General features: G+C 34.1%; 5 protein-coding genes across 10 annotated transcripts in view; 4 read left to right on the forward strand and 1 right to left on the reverse strand.

The window, feature by feature from the left end:
• Window positions 1-2,730, forward strand: part of LOC123009385 (calcium release-activated calcium channel protein 1-like) — a 6,074-nt gene extending 3,344 nt beyond the window's left edge. Inside the window, exons 2-4 of the mRNA XM_044405658.1 lie at window positions 335-448; window positions 1,769-2,381; window positions 2,434-2,730. Coding sequence (XP_044261593.1) covers window positions 335-448; window positions 1,769-2,381; window positions 2,434-2,672 — 966 coding nt within the window. The 3' untranslated portion in view covers window positions 2,673-2,730. The remainder of the gene's footprint in view (window positions 1-334; window positions 449-1,768; window positions 2,382-2,433) is intronic.
• A 297-nt stretch (window positions 2,731-3,027) lies between these two features.
• On the reverse strand, window positions 3,028-14,833 carry LOC123009381 (trichoplein keratin filament-binding protein-like). Of its 4 annotated transcripts, none has more exons than XM_044405650.1 (3): window positions 14,697-14,833; window positions 4,884-5,270; window positions 3,028-4,834 (listed from the first exon to the last, which is right to left on the reverse strand). In XM_044405650.1, exons 2-3 carry the CDS (start codon window positions 5,266-5,268, stop codon window positions 3,702-3,704), a joined length of 1,518 nt encoding a protein of 505 aa, XP_044261585.1. In that variant the 5' UTR covers window positions 5,269-5,270; window positions 14,697-14,833; the 3' UTR covers window positions 3,028-3,701. The 4 variants fall into 4 exon arrangements, with proteins under 4 accessions (XP_044261585.1, XP_044261586.1, XP_044261584.1 ...); XM_044405651.1 differs by lacking the exon at window positions 14,697-14,833 and adding an exon at window positions 12,517-12,700; XM_044405649.1 differs by lacking the exon at window positions 14,697-14,833 and adding an exon at window positions 11,521-11,782.
• LOC123009386 (peptidoglycan-recognition protein LB) lies at window positions 7,799-8,973 on the forward strand. The gene is given in 3 exon segments (XM_044405659.1): window positions 7,799-7,995; window positions 8,394-8,945; window positions 8,948-8,973. Coding segments are annotated over 3 exon segments (621 nt in total). The 5' UTR covers window positions 7,799-7,952.
• Window positions 9,272-14,634, forward strand: LOC123009380 (eukaryotic translation initiation factor 5B). Of its 3 annotated transcripts, none has more exons than XM_044405646.1 (8): window positions 9,272-9,425; window positions 11,600-11,687; window positions 12,316-12,506; window positions 12,557-12,786; window positions 12,843-12,997; window positions 13,043-13,223; window positions 13,270-13,410; window positions 13,463-14,634. In XM_044405646.1, coding segments are annotated over exons 2-8 (1,938 nt in total). In that variant the 5' UTR covers window positions 9,272-9,425; window positions 11,600-11,685; the 3' UTR covers window positions 14,501-14,634. The 3 variants fall into 3 exon arrangements, with proteins under 3 accessions (XP_044261581.1, XP_044261583.1, XP_044261582.1); XM_044405647.1 differs by having other exon boundaries at window positions 9,298-9,425; window positions 11,610-11,687; XM_044405648.1 differs by lacking the exon at window positions 11,600-11,687.
• A 127-nt stretch (window positions 14,834-14,960) lies between the features above and the next one.
• Window positions 14,961-15,607, forward strand: LOC123009389 (probable NADH dehydrogenase [ubiquinone] 1 alpha subcomplex subunit 12). Its single transcript, XM_044405664.1, has 3 exons — window positions 14,961-15,124; window positions 15,185-15,303; window positions 15,357-15,607. The coding sequence occupies exons 1-3, from the start codon at window positions 15,030-15,032 to the stop codon at window positions 15,566-15,568; spliced, it is 426 nt and encodes a 141-aa protein (XP_044261599.1). The 5' UTR covers window positions 14,961-15,029; the 3' UTR covers window positions 15,569-15,607.
• Window positions 15,608-16,153: the final 546 nt, after the last annotated feature.

Below are 16,153 nucleotides of genomic sequence, written 5' to 3' on the forward strand. Positions count from 1 at the left end.
CTTTACACAAAAACCTTTATTTTGTTTTTTTTTTGTCATTGGTATTAAAAACGCTAGAATTAAGAAGGAATAGAAAATTAAAAAAAAAATTCACATAAAATTTTTATCCATTATACTCTGACCACTGAGGAAATTATGCTTGAAACATATCTAAAAAAGTTTTACGGCGTTGTAAACATATTTTTATCAAAATGTTTTATTAACTAACTAGTCGTATTTTTTTACTGCATTGTTTTTTATTTGACCCCCGCTGTGGGAAACGCAACCATAAATTACCTCAAATAATTGTCAATAGGAAATGACGAATAGTTTAATAACAACGCAGTTTTTTCAGTCGAAAATGGACCAATCAACCCAAGTCGATTTCCCAATAGTTGTACGAAAAATGCGAAGACACAATACTTCAGCCGACTTATTTGCAACAAATAGAGGACATGGTAATAGTTGGGTGAGTAGAAGAAAAGAGCACGGAGTCGTTAAACAGGTGTTTGAATTTTTTTCCGGAACTTGAAAGAGTTCATTGGCATTGCGTGGAATGTTTGTTCCTCATTGACTTGACATTTAAATCGTCCTACAATAGATTTTAGTTGATGGGAGACGATAAAGGGCCTCGAAAGTGAAAGGATATGGTCTTGAGACATTTCAAATGGGGTTTGTTACAAAACGATTCGAAAAAAAAATGTTTGGCGGATTTTTCAGAGAAATTCAAACCAGTTTTTAATTATAATCGGTTCTAATACATGGATTCAGTTTTGAGAAATGATGAATGAATGTCAGTCATTAAAATCACTATTGTTGAAAATTATGTGGGCGTTTTGTACTCAGAGATGTGATGTAATATAGTAAATAATTTAAAGTAAATATTTTTTATAAAAAAAATTCCAATTCTTTGAAAACGAGAGTTCTAACAATGTTGTTTATAAGACAAACTTTGATATTTAGAAATTCCTCTTATGAAATGTATTTATTCTTCACTTAATTTTATAACAGCAAATTAAGCTAATTGAAACCAATAAATTGCTTTAAAAGAAATTTTCTTAGTAAACATCAACGTATTTTTTCACTCAATAGAACAATTTTATGATAATTATAATAGCACATAAATAATTCATGAACTTTAAAAAGTAACTTCTTTTCCTTGTTTTTGCACGTCGTTTGAGATAAAATTAGGATCAAGAACTTAAAATACTTTAAATCTCAAATATATTTTTTTGATAAAGATTAAAAAAATTACAATTTTATACATTATACAAGTTTTTTTTTTTCAATAATTTTATTATTTCAAGGTTTCTCAAAAATCTTGAGACTTGTGAAATATTTGAACATGAGAACTTTTTCTTGAGAAACGAAATAATTGAGAAACAGTCAGTTTAACAGTAATTAAGGAAATAAAACCACAATTTGATGTTTTTTTAAAGAGTTTTCGTATTTCGAATTCGATAATAGAAAAAAAAACAATATCCTTGGCTCAAAATAGAACCAAATTGATAAGACAACAAAACGTATATAACTCAACATTGAAGACTATTATTTAAAACAATGACAGGGAATTATCAAAATTCCAAAATTATTTAACATATTTCAACATCAAGTCATAGAAAATTCCCCGAAAAATGATTGTGTTTATTATTTATTTGCCAAAAAGATTTGTATTCTCGCGAACAAATATTTTTGTTTCTTATCATTCATTACTCAATTAATTTGAGCATTAAACCATAAAACATTATTATTTGTTTAATTATTTAACCAACTAATTTTTTCTTTTCAGAATCACTCAAAAGTGTCAATGCCCCGCCCCAAATCGCTCAACTTCCCCGACCCCCTCACCAATCGCGCCAAAATCATCTATTACTCCGACAGCCCCTTGTCCCGCCTCCCACTCCCCGTCAGCGATCTCCACTTAGGCTCCATCTCCCGGGAACGCACTCCGCCCTTTTCTTGTAGTTCGAGCGTTGCCTCCACCTCTTCCCCCACCTACAAGCCCGACCCATCGTGTCAATGCTCCAATGATAGCATCTACTGCCGGCGCATTCCCGCCAATAGCACGCAAGGTTTATCCTGGCGCCGCCTACACATGTCACGTGCCAAACTCAAGGCCACTGCTACCACTAGCGAACTTCTTTCAGGCTTCGCGATGGTTGCGATGGTGGAATTACAGATAAATGACGACACGGCGGTGCCGGAATGGTTATTTGTGATTTTCGCAGTTTGTACCACTGTTTTAGTAGCGGTGCATATTTTTGCACTTATGATTTCAACGTATATTTTACCAAACATTGACGCTGTTGCTAAGTTAGAAATATGCGAGATGGTTGCTGAGAGCCCCCATGAACGCATGAGGGGGTTTATTGAGTTGGCGTGGGCTTTTTCAACAGTATTAGGTATTTTGGCACCAAAATTTGAATTTTGTGTTTTTAAACTGGATTTTTTCAGGTTTGTTCCTCTTTTTGGTGGAAGTGGCTATTCTTTGTTGGGTCAAATTTTGGGACTACTCGTTCACGGCCGCAACGGCGGCCACTGTTATTGTTATTCCAGTATTAATAACTTTCGTATTGTTTGCTGTACATTTCTACCATTCACTCGTTGTGTACAAATGCAATTCCTCAGTAAATGATATGGAGAAGTTAGAAAATATGAAAAAACATTTAGACGAAGTTACCAGTCCTGTGTGATCATAACCAGTATTTTTTGTAATTTATATTTAATTAAATTAAATAGATTTACTTCTTATGAATGTTAGAACCTTTTTCCTTTGTATTTCAAACGCTGTTCCCTCATCTATTTATTTCAATTTGATAGTTCCCTTTTTTTCAATACTAGATCATCTTAGTTTCTTTGTCCTTCCAAGAGTCTTTCTATTCTTGTAAATATTATTTTTGATCAGTTCGTTCTTTCAAAACTTGCTTGTATTGTTGCTCCTCCAAATCAAGCAAAAAAATAACTTCTTTAGGCAAATCTCCTCTACTTTTTTTATTCTTTCTTAAGAATTAAAAACTAGGTAAAAATAGGAAAAATGAAACGACAAAATGGTTTAATCGAGTAATTGTATTTTATTAAAATCACATATTTTACAATAATAACAATAGCATAAACTTGACTCAAAATAGAACTTACAAATATTACAAAAATATGCCACCAAATATTAGAACCTATTTTATTTTTGGGGATTCTTATCTCATTCTGTACCAAAACTAAATTCCCAATTTTTTTTCCAAAATAAAAAAAACAACAAAATGCAATGATCAAACGACGAGAAAAGGAAGGACCAAAGAAATATTACGAAGATTTTCAAGGAAAGAATATGAAATATGATGAATGATGGGTCAACAATATTACGAAAATCAGCAAAAACTCATAGAAGAGGCGAAAAAGCAACGTGAACATGACGAAAATCATGAATGGAGAAGAGAAAAATTGAAGAATTTGTTTTTTGAAGAAGAAAAGTTATTTGAGACCGAAATGAATAAAGAAAATATTAGATTTGTAGACTTTTTCGGCCTTGCCTCCGTTGTATGTAGTATCTCTTGTAAGTATTCAAAAAATATGACAAATCTAATATTTTGATTGTTACGAGAAAATAAAAACAAAGTTACTGAACTGTGAAAAAATGCTCGGAATTTTGGCATTTTCTCTGTCATTATTTTTAATAATAGGTTCTAATATTTTATCGGGCCTTGCTTTCGTTATATATTTTAAGGTAATCAATTACCCAAAAATAATTTGCTTCTTGTGGACTTTATCGGGCCTTGCCTCCGTTGTATATTTATTATCTCTTGTTTGAGACGTTCTTCTTCTTTCCGAACTCTTTCCAATTCATCGTCTATTCGTCTCAATTCAGAATTTTCTTTCGCCTTTTTCTTCAAATTCTTCAATTCGAGATCCTCTTTAAGCATTGACTTTATTTTACGTTTCTTAATTTCTTCCTCCTCCTCCAAACGCGCCATTTCCCGATTGTCCTCCTCAATCTTCTTTAGCATTTCTTCCCTTTCTTGAATTACCTCCAACTGTCTCTTCCTATTCTTCTCAATGTTATTTTCAATTTGTTTTTGTATCGTTTTAATAACATCTTTCAATAGTTTTGTCCTTAAAGCTTCTTCTTCCTTCCAACACTTCTCTTGTTGTTCATACAGTGACTTAGCTTCCGAATCAAACAAAAAATCCAAATTCTTTTGGCGAATCTTCTCCAGTTTCTTCTGTTCTTGATTCAATGCCAAAAACTGGTCTAGTGCAGTTTTAACTTCGATCTTCTTTGTTTCATCTTCAAGTCTTTCTGCAATTTCTAATTCTTTCAATTTCTGAATTAAGTAACGCTCTTCATCCAAAGTCTTCACCACATCTTCGGCTTTCTTCTTTAATTTAAGTTTGTGTTGCTTGATGTTATGAAGAGCGCACTCTCTGTCAAGTCTCCTTTTCTCTTCTTCAATCCTTTTCAATTGAATTTCATCCAATTCGGCTTTTTTTCTCCTCTCTTCATCTTCTTTGCGTTTCAATTCTTCACTAATTTGTGTCTTTAGACGCATTTCTTCAATTTGTTGTTCAAGACTAGCTTTTAATTCTTCTTTTTTCAACTGTAATCTTTTCTGTTCTTGATCAAACTTCTCCTGTTCTTCCTTCATGATTTTTTCGCGTTCTTTCAGTAATTTGCGACATTCTTCTTCCTCTTTCTCTTTCTTCATTCGATTTTCGATTTGTTGGTCCAACCAAGACAATTTCAAATCTCTACTCGCTTGCATCCTTTCATAATGATTTAGAAACGGATTACTACTCCTCCATTGGTGATACAATTTGAGTTCAGCTTCGTGTCGTCTTCTTTCTTCTTCTTCTAACTTCAAACCTACAAATCAAAATCAATAAATCTTCAAATTGTAAACTGCACAAAATACCATTATTGAGTTCCTTGAGGATTTCAGTTGGGATCTCGTTAGGTCTTGGTGACCTCACAGAGGCCATATTTCTGACCTTACGTATATTCAATTCAGCCTCAAACAACTTTTCTTCTTCATAAAACAATTTCCTTAATTTTTCTCTTCTTCGTTCAAGATTTTCATCATGTTCACGTTGTTTCTTCGTTTTTTCTATGATTTTTTTCTGATTTTCGTAATAACGAGGTGAGGTCCATTCATCATATTTCGTATTTTTCCTTTCAAAGTCTTCGTAATATCTTCTTTGGCCGTTCCACAGACGGTCATGACAAAATTCTTTTTCCCGTCGTCTAATCATCGCATCTTCGACGAGGATTCGGTGTGTGGGGGGCGGCCTTCGTGCCATTACTTAAAAAAAAAATGAAATCTGACTTTGAATAACAAAAGTCCACAAAACACCTTGTTTTTTGTTTTTGAAAAAAAAAAATGGTAATCCAAGGTAATCCAAAAATAAAAATAAGTGGTTGAAATTTTAAGAAAAATATTTGTGCAGTTGTTTTCAAGTGTTTGTTCAGCAATAATGAGGTATAAGTGGTTTTGAGTTTCTTTAAATTGTGATTACAAATTATTTTTACCAGAATTTTATAGAAGTAGAGCTTGCTTGGAAAACATGCGTATTTTCCGTTACAAATCTAAGAATTGTCATAAATAAAAATACAAAAAACTAAAAATATCGCATTATCTTTTTAGTGCATATTTGGAATATTGTTTCTTGATATTAACGTATTTTACGATTAAGATTAGACGAAAAAAAAAACAATTTATTAAAAAAAAATCCAACATCTACGTTTCACAATAATTTATCTTATTTAGAGAGTATTTTCATGTTTTTATTTAATTTGTAATAAAAACTACAAAAAAAAAAAGTAAAATGTACAAATTATTGAGAAGAAAAAAAAAGCTTGACAGATACATAGAAAAATCTTGAAAATACCGTGCGATCAAAAAAATTAATAAATTAGAGTAGGCGACGATTAATATTCTACAGTTGGCAACACATTGGCTGGGAATCTGGGCTGGAAATTTTCCACACAAACTGAAAGTAAAAATTTTAATTTTATGCCCACGAAGGCAACAAATTTATTTTGCAACATTTCTACGTTGGCGCTTTTCGATTCTTTTTAATATTCTCAAAACTTCCTCTAGATTGCAACCGTGTCTCATTTAGGAAAAACAAAAATAAAAATTTTGAAAAAATAATACTTATTTTACAATTTTTTTCCGTAATTTGACTTTTTGCAGAAAAAAACTTTAGTGCGGTTGGAAAAGCCTTTAAAGTAAAAAAGACCATTTTTTTTAACTAAACTGTTAATAACAAATGTTAATTTAATAGAATTTTTTACACGGCCCACGAAGGCAACAAATTTATTTTGCAAAATTTCTACGTTGGCGCTTTTCGATTCTTTTTAATATTCTCAAAACTTCCTCTAGATTGCGACCGTGTCTCATTTAGAAAAAATAAAAATAAAAATTTTGAAAAAATAATACTTATTTTACAATTAAATTTTTTTCAGTAATTTGACTTTTTGCAGAAACAAACTTTAGTGCAGTTCGAAAAGAATTTAAAGTAAAAAAGACCATTTTTTCTAACTAAATTGTTAATAACAAGTCGTTAATTTAACAGTTTTTTTTACACGGCCCACGAATGCAACAAATTTATTTTGCAAAGTTTCTACGTTAGCGCTTTTCGATTGTTTTTAAAATTCTCGAAACTTCCTCTATATTGCGACGGTGTCTCATTTAGGAAAAATAAAAACAAAAATTATGAAAAAAATAATACACATTTTACAATTAAAAATTTTTCCGTAGTTTGACTTTTCGCAGAAGAAAACTGTTTTAAAAATATTATCGTATTTTAGGATTAGAAAAAAAAAACTTTTTTTTTAAATCCAACATTACGTTTCGCAATAAATTTATCTTATCTAGACAGTATTTTCATGTTTTTATTAATTTATAACAATTCAGAAAGTTCACTCACACTCAACTATTGGTTTACACTTTGAAATAGCTAAAAAGCCCAAAAATGCGAAAAAAGTTCACACATTCGTTAAAATTACAAAAAATAAGTAAAACGTACAAATAATTGAAAAGAAAAAAAGAGTGATAAGTAAATAGACAAATCTTGAAAACACCAAAAAAAAAAAAAAATAAATGGTAAGAAAAAAAAACAATCGTCAAAACAAAGAATTGTAATATTAAACTAACTAGAAATCACAAAAGAAAAAAAAACTTCACATCAATTATCTACAATTATTGTTAATATCATAAACCTGAAAAACACAAATAAATAAACAACACATCAAAAAAATACTAATGTAGTTTGAAATTTGCAAAGTAAGTCAGAGTGAAAGTTTTACCAATACAAGATTTTTATGTGTATTAAAACGGAAATAAAAAAATAAACTATTATTTAAAAAAATAGCGACCATTACAGATTTTTTATAATTGTCATCTGATCTCATTTCCGGTAATTCATATACAGTGTGACTAAAAACGCTGAGTATTCCTCAAAATTGTAAAAAACTGTCAATATCATGACCCCACAAATGCCAATTGCGTCATCTGAAAGGGGAATCACAATGCTTCCGAAGAAAATCCGCTTCGAAACAAGTTGACACTGCAAACAAACCAGTCACTAGCTACAGTGTGGTCCAAACAGTGACCACAATTCAAATCAATAACATTCAAACGAGAAACTATCCAAAAATCAATGGTTTCTCTTTAAAAAAATTACCCCAAAAAAGCTATAATCGAAAATTAGTCAAAAATTAAGTATTGGTGTTAAGTGAGTGTTACTTCCGGACCAGCTATACTAGCCACTAATTTTGTGTGAACCGATTAGTTTTTTTTTACCGGCCAATTATGAATATTTATATAATCATGTCAAAGTCAGCGTGGCGTATTAGTGGCAGTTGTGCCAACAATGATAAATTTTTTATCGAAAAATAGCTCTCAGATTTATAATAAGATTTTTATCGCGATGGATTTCATTTAGAAGCGAGATTTTTTCACGAAAAATTCAGCGACAAAATGTATACATTTCTGCTATATTTTCTTGCTGTTTTAACCACAGGTAAGCTAAAATATCTTTTATAATGTCAATGTGATCGATAAACAAGTGTTAGATTTTTTTCGAAATTTTCTCTCAAGTTTTTGTACGAAATTCGAGCAATTATCACAATCTTGTAACGACAATTTTAGAAAATTCAAGTAGTGACATGACTGTTTCGAATTTTTGTGATAGCGGTTATCAGTGGCGAATAACTACTGTATATTAATTAGGCTTCGACTTTTATACAACCAGTTTAGTTACTTTTTTTTCGCCTAAATCGAATCAAAGACCTCATTTGTAAACAATTCTTAATTATTCAAGAGTAAACGTAAGAGAAAGAAATAAAAAAAGTACAGTCAATAACAAAATTTATTAAAAAAGTACAGTCACCGACAAAGTTAATGTCGATTTTTTTTTAGGTGTAATGAGCGACCTGGTGGTGGTACCCCGCGAGGATTGGCAAGCCCGCCCCCCAACCGCCACCGAGCCCATGACTAATCCCGTCCCCTTTGTCATCATCCACCACAGTTACATCCCGCCCGCTTGCCACACCCCCGAAGAATGTGTCCAATCAATGCAAACCATGCAAGATATGCACCAATTACAAAACGGCTGGAACGATATCGGTTACAGTTTTGGAGTAGGGGGTGACGGAAACGCTTACGAAGGACGGGGGTGGTCAAAAGTTGGCGCCCACGCCCCCAAATACAACAATATCAGTATAGGAATCTGTGTTATCGGCGATTGGACTAAAGAATTACCCCCTTTGCATCAACTGAAGACTGTACACGAGTTGATCGAATTTGGGGTAGAAAAGGGGTATATCAGGGAGGATTATAAATTATTGGGGCATAGACAGGTGAGGGAGACGGAGTGTCCAGGGGATAGATTGTTTGGGGAGATCTCCACGTGGGAGCATTTTGGGGTAAAAGGGGAGAGAAGAAAAGAAGAAAACAGTGGAGTAGAAGACAATTTTTTTTTTTCAAACACAAATCTTGATCGGGGTTATTTTGACTCTAGTTTGGTGAACGGTTAGTAGCACTGACTGTGCAAAATGAGTACAAGATGACCGAAAAACAAATAAAGAAAGTTTTGGATGAAATTTTGTTTTTTAGATCAATCCCCCTACCTTGCAAAAATTTATCATGAAATGTGAGAAAAAAAAAAAATTACGTGATTTTTAATACTTTTCCCCTTAAAATCCGACTTTTCCCGAAGCGCATTTTTCCGTCATTTTTCTTACAAAATCGCCGAAATATTTCGAATCGGTTGGGCGTCGTGAAACGTCACGACGCCTGAAATAGCCATCAGCTATTTCGAACGCGAATGCCACACTGAAAACGTGTGCGTGTTGCACTGAAAAACAACCGAAATCGGCGAAAAATTTTCGCAACGGAAAAGTGTTTTTCCATACAAGTGTTGTAGTGTGTGTTTTTCAGTGCTTTTTTGAGGTAAGTTACATAACACAAGAACAAAAGACACACGATTGGGGGGACTTGCCCCCCTCCGCCCCCTTACCGCGATTATTTGTCGGTGACTTGCAAAATCCGGAGAAGGGGACCCCTCCCAAGATATTATTATTATTGCAATTTGAGGTTTATTTACAAGATTTTTTGTCATCGGCCAATTTAAAGTTATTTTTAGGAGGGGTCCATCGAACAATTTACGACGCTCTTTGCCCATCATTTATAAATAGATTGAGAAGCGAAAACAATTTTCGATGATTTCGAGTGATGATTGTTTTTTTAGCCTCGATTGAGAGGTTTGAGGAGGAAATGCCAAACAGATTCACTTGAGTAATCGAAATTGAGTGAAAATGAACAAACTCTCAATTTTTTAAGCCAAAATCCTGATTAAAAACAAAAAAAATTGCAAAATAGTGAAAGTAAAGTCTGATTTGCTGAATCAAAAATAGGTCAATTGTAAATCAAAACTTTACTTCTAACCAGACAGAATATAGAAATGACTACACAAAATAAATAATCAAATTGAAAATTCAAATTACATTACAAAAATATTTTTTTATTACAAATTTAAGGCAAAAAGAAGTCCAATAAATCACTGCAAAAGTCAAGAAATTTCTCTCTGTAAAATGTTAGAAAAACATTTTTGGAAAATAGAGCATTGTTTAAATCTATTCCTTTTTACAAAATTATTAGCATTAAAATGATAAATAATAAACTTTTATTTTGTACTCAATGTTAAAGAATGCTTTTATCAACTAATTTCAGTAGATAAAGTAGTCTTTTATCGTCTACTGACATAAAGTAATTTTTATCTACTGATTATATTCTTTATTTTGTACAAGAAATTCTGGTAAAATAAAACAAAATATTATACACGACGCTAAAGATTGTCTTGCATAAAAATAATTATACAGGGTGTTCGAAAAATCGCGCACTTCCTTGAAAGGGAGTAGTAATTGGGTAGTGCCCCAGAGTACTAAAAAAATGTTTAAAAATTCTATCTATAAAAATTTCGAAGTTACAAGAGTTTAAATTTTGCACTTTGATTCTATTTATTTCTGTTGGAAAAATAATTTTCCGAGTTTTTTGCTACAGGCTATTAGAAGAAAAAACAAGAAAGCTGTATCATACATTGTAATTCTGTTTAGTGTTATTTGAGGCTTTTATTGAAAAAATTTTTGTACCTTTAGTAAATAATTATAAAAAAAGTAAATGTCAAAATTTTTTGACAGATAGAATTTTTTAAACATTTTTTCAGTATTGTGGGGGACTACCCAATTACTCCCTTTCAAAGAAGTGCGCGATTTTTTGAACATCCTGTATCTTACTAAAATGTGATAGCTCAAACTCTCTCAACCCGTGTAAAAATTAATTAACCATCTCTCTCGCGCAAAATAACAATTGTTTTTGGAGAGGGGATCACGGAGCAATTTTGCTAGCCACTTTAGCAAAAAATATCAAACTTTATACAATAAACGATGATAAACAATGAAAATACAGTCTAACCTTTACTGCAACGAACAAGTTATTTTCGTTAATTAATATTATTTGGCCCAAAAATCCATAAAAATGAAAATTTCAAAAAAAAAATTAACTAAGAGTGCGTTGATTTTCAATCATTCAATCTGAAACTTCTGACAGTTGTTGACATTTCGCGTCAATGTGGCTCACACTTGTCGAGATAATCAAACGAAAACGATAGAAAAATAAATAACTATAATACAATACCATTTTTACGATAAATTTCTAAAAAATAAAAAAAATACATTTTAGAAATAATTCCACTTTTGAATTCATTTCAATAGAAATAGTTATTTATGTGTAAATTTTATTTGTTTGCAATGTTGGCACTGTTCAGACACTGAAAAATAATACATTTTCATTTCATGTGTTAAAAGTTTTAATTTTTTTATAAATTTACAGCTGCTATCCTAAAATTATGCACTTTGCGCAAAGTTTTAAATAGAATGTCATAAAAATCACCATAAAAATACTGACAGTTTTTTCAAAACCAATTATTTTGAAAATAGCATCAATTTTGCAAGATTGGTAAAAACTTTTTTCATCATTTTCGCCTTACTTTCTCCACACTTTTTCATTTTCGAATCATCACGCGCTTAAACCCTCCCTTGAAAACCGCTTCACTTAATCTCTTTCAGCATTTTTCAGGCTCTTAACCCTCAAAAATCCCTAAACCCGCTCTAGTAGTGTGATAGTGCAACGTAGAGATCAAAAATAGGGAATCATGTAAGTCATCATTGTTACTAAAGCATGTTTCTTAGCTCAATCCGCACGCATTACACACACACACAAACACCATGCACCATGCACAAAATCATCTAATTATAAAAGCAATTGGGTCATCACAACGCCTCGTGCCAATAATCAAGATGACGTTTCGACAATATTCCACGCAGAATCAGGATCACGATCGACATGAGACTTGTGTACGATTAACATCGAAAGGCAAGGACGACGCATGATAAAAATAGAAGAAAAAACGCGAAAAGGACGCGGGGGCGGCCAGCATCCGGTCACACAGCATAACACTTGTGTACAGACAACAAAAATATACCGGAAACTAACAGAATTGTTGCTAAAACGGGGCGGAAAATTTTAGGTTTCTTGAAAAAATAGAAACTCCCACAATGTAGATTTTATTTCGAAGCCATAAAAACAACCTACGTTAGTCTATTAACAGTTTTGATGCTTTGTACATAATAAAACTGCAAATGAGAGAATAAAATGCTCCCTACACCAATAAAAAGTGAAAAACCCCCCAAAAAAATGGATTCAAAGACCTTAAAAAGCCAAAAATTTCCGCCCCCTACTTTTCTTCTCTCTCTTTCACTATCTTTCTCTCTCTTCCACTTAGGGTATTCACAAAAGCCATGCCATCGGGCAACGACAACGAAGCGAGCGGTTCGAACCCCGCCGCCCGTAAAACTTTTCGACCCCCGTGGGTAAAAGACGGCCCTAACCCCCTACCAGTACCCCCAGCCCCCTGGACTCTCAAAAACACCCGTCGCGACAGCACGAAAGAAACACCCAGTGAAAACCCCTTAGGTACACTCACCCTCTCACTAAAACACTCATTTCAACCCCCCGAATTCCAGCTGGAGTCCAGCTACGCAAAACCTCAGTCACTACTAAAGAACCGCAAGAAAACGGTAAAGAAAACACTTTCAAAAGGCCACAATTGCGTCCAGTGCCACCAAAAGAAGAAACAAAACCACAGAAAGAGACTCTACCACCAGTCAAACTAAACAGTGTGAGTGAAAGACAAAAGAACGAAGCCAGAAAACCTCTACAAAAATCACCTTCAAGAGATGAGGAAATAGATCGAGTAAGTCCATCTAGTGAGCTTGGGGCAAAAACTGAGCTATTTTTGGCCGGTTTTAGGCTACACCAGTTGCAAGAAACGCTTTAGTGAGAGAACAGAGCATGAGGAAGCTTTCGCAGACACCTGCACCGCCCCCTATGCCGCCTCCAGCCCCCGCCATGCCCGGAGCTAAGAATCTCACCGCCAAGCAGAAGGAACAACTCGAACAATTGAAGTGAGTACCTTTTCCAGGCCTACTATGACTATACACTGTTTTTAGATCACGACCAAAAGTACGACCTGACTGGACCGCCATGTTGAAAGAAATCGAAAGTAACAAAAAATTGAAACATGTGGAGTGTAACGATCGGTCACAGCCTCTCCTACCCAAAACCAAAGCAACCGAACATTTTGTTTTCGAAAGCGAGAAAGATAACGTCCATAATGAACTTCTGAAACAAGTGAGTCATTTCTTCTGATCAGAAATGGTAAATGAGTTGGTTTCAGATCCAAGATGGTATCCGTTTGAAAAAAGTCAAGACGAATGATAGAAGTAAACCAATGTTGGAGGGTTTGAGGAAATTTAGAAGACAGATGACCATAGAAGAACAGATTCAGAAGTCGGTTTCAATGGCTAGTATGCCACCAGTATGCCCATTTTTAATTCTCTTGAAACTATCAGTAAGAAATTTCTTTGTAGGAAGAAATAGAAGATGAGGTTGACGAAATGGACGACATTGATAAAGTCCGTGATGATTTACAAAGTACGAAACAAATGCTAGCTCTAGAATTACGAAATAAGGAAGCCCAAATTCGCGAAAATAAACGATTACTTGCCCGAATTCAAAATCTAGAGGCCGAATTGGAGAAAGAAAGAAATCGCGATAAATCCACAAACACCAGTGATAAGTCCAGCGATGAAAAACTAATCCAATCGCTGAGAAAAGAATCAGAACAAGCGCGAAAAACCTCCGAAGAAGTCGAGAAGAAATTTGCTGAAGCGACTGAACAATTAGACAATACTCGATTCCAGTTAGAAGAACAGAAGAGACAAAATCAATTATTGGAGAAGAAGTTACAAGAAGCATTACAAGGCAAGAGAACGTCAATTAGCAAAGATATGGTCAATGGTGAAGAAAGCGAAGACGAATGTTTCGCAGACGAAGAAAGCGAAGAAAGTGACGGTGAAGATACAGAAGAAAAACGTGAGAAACGTGCACAACGCGAATTGAAAACACTAAGGAACAAATTACGTAATTTCAAAAACAAGGAAGACAACGCGAAGAAAGAACGAGTCGCTTTGAGGGAAATTATGAAGAAGCACCAAGTCGCAATCAAGGAAGAAAAGAAGAAGTACAAAGCCTTGCAGAAAGAAGTGGACAAAATGGCCGCTTTGATGAAAGACGTCAGTGACGACGAAGAAGAGGAAGAAGAAGAGAGTGAAGAGGAGGTGGAAGAAGAGGAAGAAAGCAGCGAAGAGTCCGAGACAGAAGAAAGCGAGGATGAGAGTGACTCCGAACGCAGTCAAAGCGAGCCTGAAGATGCCCCAATTGAGAAGAAACGCGAAAATCTCTCAGTGAGGGTGAACCGACACGAGAAAATTCTCGCCGCCCTCAAAAAAGGAAACCTCATGATGAAAACAAACGCAGAACGGCTTCAGGATGATTTGAATAAACAGAAGGAGTTGACGGCGGGGTTGCAGGAGGACCTGGATTCGGTCCTGGCGGAACTGGGGTAAAAGGGGCGAAGCCGGCCCTGGGAAAGGGTGACGATGTTTTTAACGTGCTTAGTGTAGGCGAAATTGAAATTTTTATATTATTTATGAACGATGTACTACTCGTTGTGAGAATAAAGTGTGATCGCTTAAAGTAACCCCACTTTTTCTAACGACCGTTGGAAAGTATTACTGAAGAGGCGCTTAACTAGTCTCTTACCTAATTTGAGGACAATTTCAGTCACAACAACACTTTCAACACAAACAATTCAACAATTTTCACAAGTTTCAGAAATCAAAACACAAAAAAAAATAACACTGACAGGGGTACCAACACTAACAACTACCACCATTTGATACGATTTTTTTAAATTTCCTGGTCAAAACTGTCTTAAACTGTTTAATTTTTATCATTTATTCAATACAAAGTAATTAATTGCGTAATATTTTTAGTATTATTCTCTAAATTCGTAAAAATGTCAAGCGTTTGGTGGCGATTGGCGGCCCTGAAAATTGACAGTAGTGTTTTGCACTTATAAAAAATAGTGGAAAAATGGCAAAATTTCTCGGAATTGACAAAGTTTTCTCAGTCCTGAACATAATTAAAGAGAATGGGGGCCTTCGAGCCTCGCTGTATAAAATGTTCAGGTATGTATCAACGACAGTTATGTAACATAACCTCAAAATGTGCCCCCTTTATATTTCCAGAATGGACGAATTAAAAGTAGGCACATTAGTAGGAACTGATAAATACGGGAATAAATATTACGAAAACAAGCGATTTTTCTATGGGAGAAACCGATGGATTGAGTATGCTCCATATTATTGTAAAACACCCCAAAATAGCCCCCTTCACGCCCTAATTTAAATTTTTTGCTAGATTTGGACTATGATGGTAGTCAGGTACCAGCCGAGTGGTACGGTTGGTTGCACTACAAAACTGACTTGACCCCAGACCAGGAACCCTTCAGGCCTAAGTACAAGTGGATGTTGGACCATACAGAGAATATGAGTGGCACATCGGGGCAGTACATGCCATATTCTACGACCAGGCCGAAGATAGAGGCCTGGATCCCGCCAAAAAAATGTTAACTTGTTAAATTGTGTAATAAAGTGTGTAATTAGATGTTACTTTGTTTATTATTTTTCCCACGCATCAAGTTGCACTTTTTGATCAGTTATAGTAGTTGGTACGGGTAGTTATCACGTAAATGAAAAAAATATTACATAAAAGTCAAAACTAAAAATATGTTTTTGGTTAGGTTATGCAACCAATTATACACGCCATGTTGGGATACAAAATAGTATATTATGATACGAGTTTTATAAGAAGCATTTTGTCGCACGCACATGTCATAAAGCAGTAAGTGCGATAAAATGCTTTATAAACGGGATATTATACAGTATTTTTCTACTTTGCACTTTTTTAAACAAAAAAAAATAAAATTTTGGAATGTAGAGACTTTTGCGACAGTTGGCGACATGCGTGGTGGCTAGGTGGCTATGAAATAAATTAATTTGAAACGTCATTATTTTATTCGTAAAAATGAATTTCGTTTTGCAATGTAGAGTTCATAGAAACCAAGAAGGATATCGATAGGCGGAGCCAATGCGTACAGTTGGAGACAAAATACTTTGGTCGTCAATGTCACTTGAGTGACATTAAATTGTAAAGCA

This window comes from Tribolium madens, unplaced genomic scaffold, assembly GCF_015345945.1.
Source record: "Tribolium madens isolate multiple individuals breed KSU strain unplaced genomic scaffold, Tmad_KSU_1.1 Scaffold_71;HRSCAF=194;Tcas5.2_LG6, whole genome shotgun sequence".
NCBI classification, from domain to species: Eukaryota; Metazoa; Arthropoda; class Insecta; order Coleoptera; family Tenebrionidae; genus Tribolium; species Tribolium madens.

Excerpts from the sequence above, each read along its gene's own strand:
- LOC123009389 (XM_044405664.1), top strand. The coding sequence starts at position 15,030 with ATGGCAAAATTTCTCGGAATTGACAAAGTTTTCTCAGTCCTGAACATA. Across the intron at positions 15,125-15,184 it reads TCGCTGTATAAAATGTTCAG|AATGGACGAATTAAAAGTAG; the intron begins GTATGTATCAAC and ends TTATATTTCCAG. Across the intron at positions 15,304-15,356 it reads TGAGTATGCTCCATATTATT|ATTTGGACTATGATGGTAGT; the intron begins GTAAAACACCCC and ends ATTTTTTGCTAG.
- LOC123009381 (XM_044405649.1), bottom strand. Across the intron at positions 4,835-4,883 it reads CCTCAAGGAACTCAATAATG|GTTTGAAGTTAGAAGAAGAA; the intron begins GTATTTTGTGCA and ends TTTGATTTGTAG.
- LOC123009380 (XM_044405646.1), top strand. Across the intron at positions 12,507-12,556 it reads ACCCAGTGAAAACCCCTTAG|CTGGAGTCCAGCTACGCAAA; the intron begins GTACACTCACCC and ends CCCGAATTCCAG. Across the intron at positions 12,787-12,842 it reads GAGATGAGGAAATAGATCGA|GCTACACCAGTTGCAAGAAA; the intron begins GTAAGTCCATCT and ends GGCCGGTTTTAG.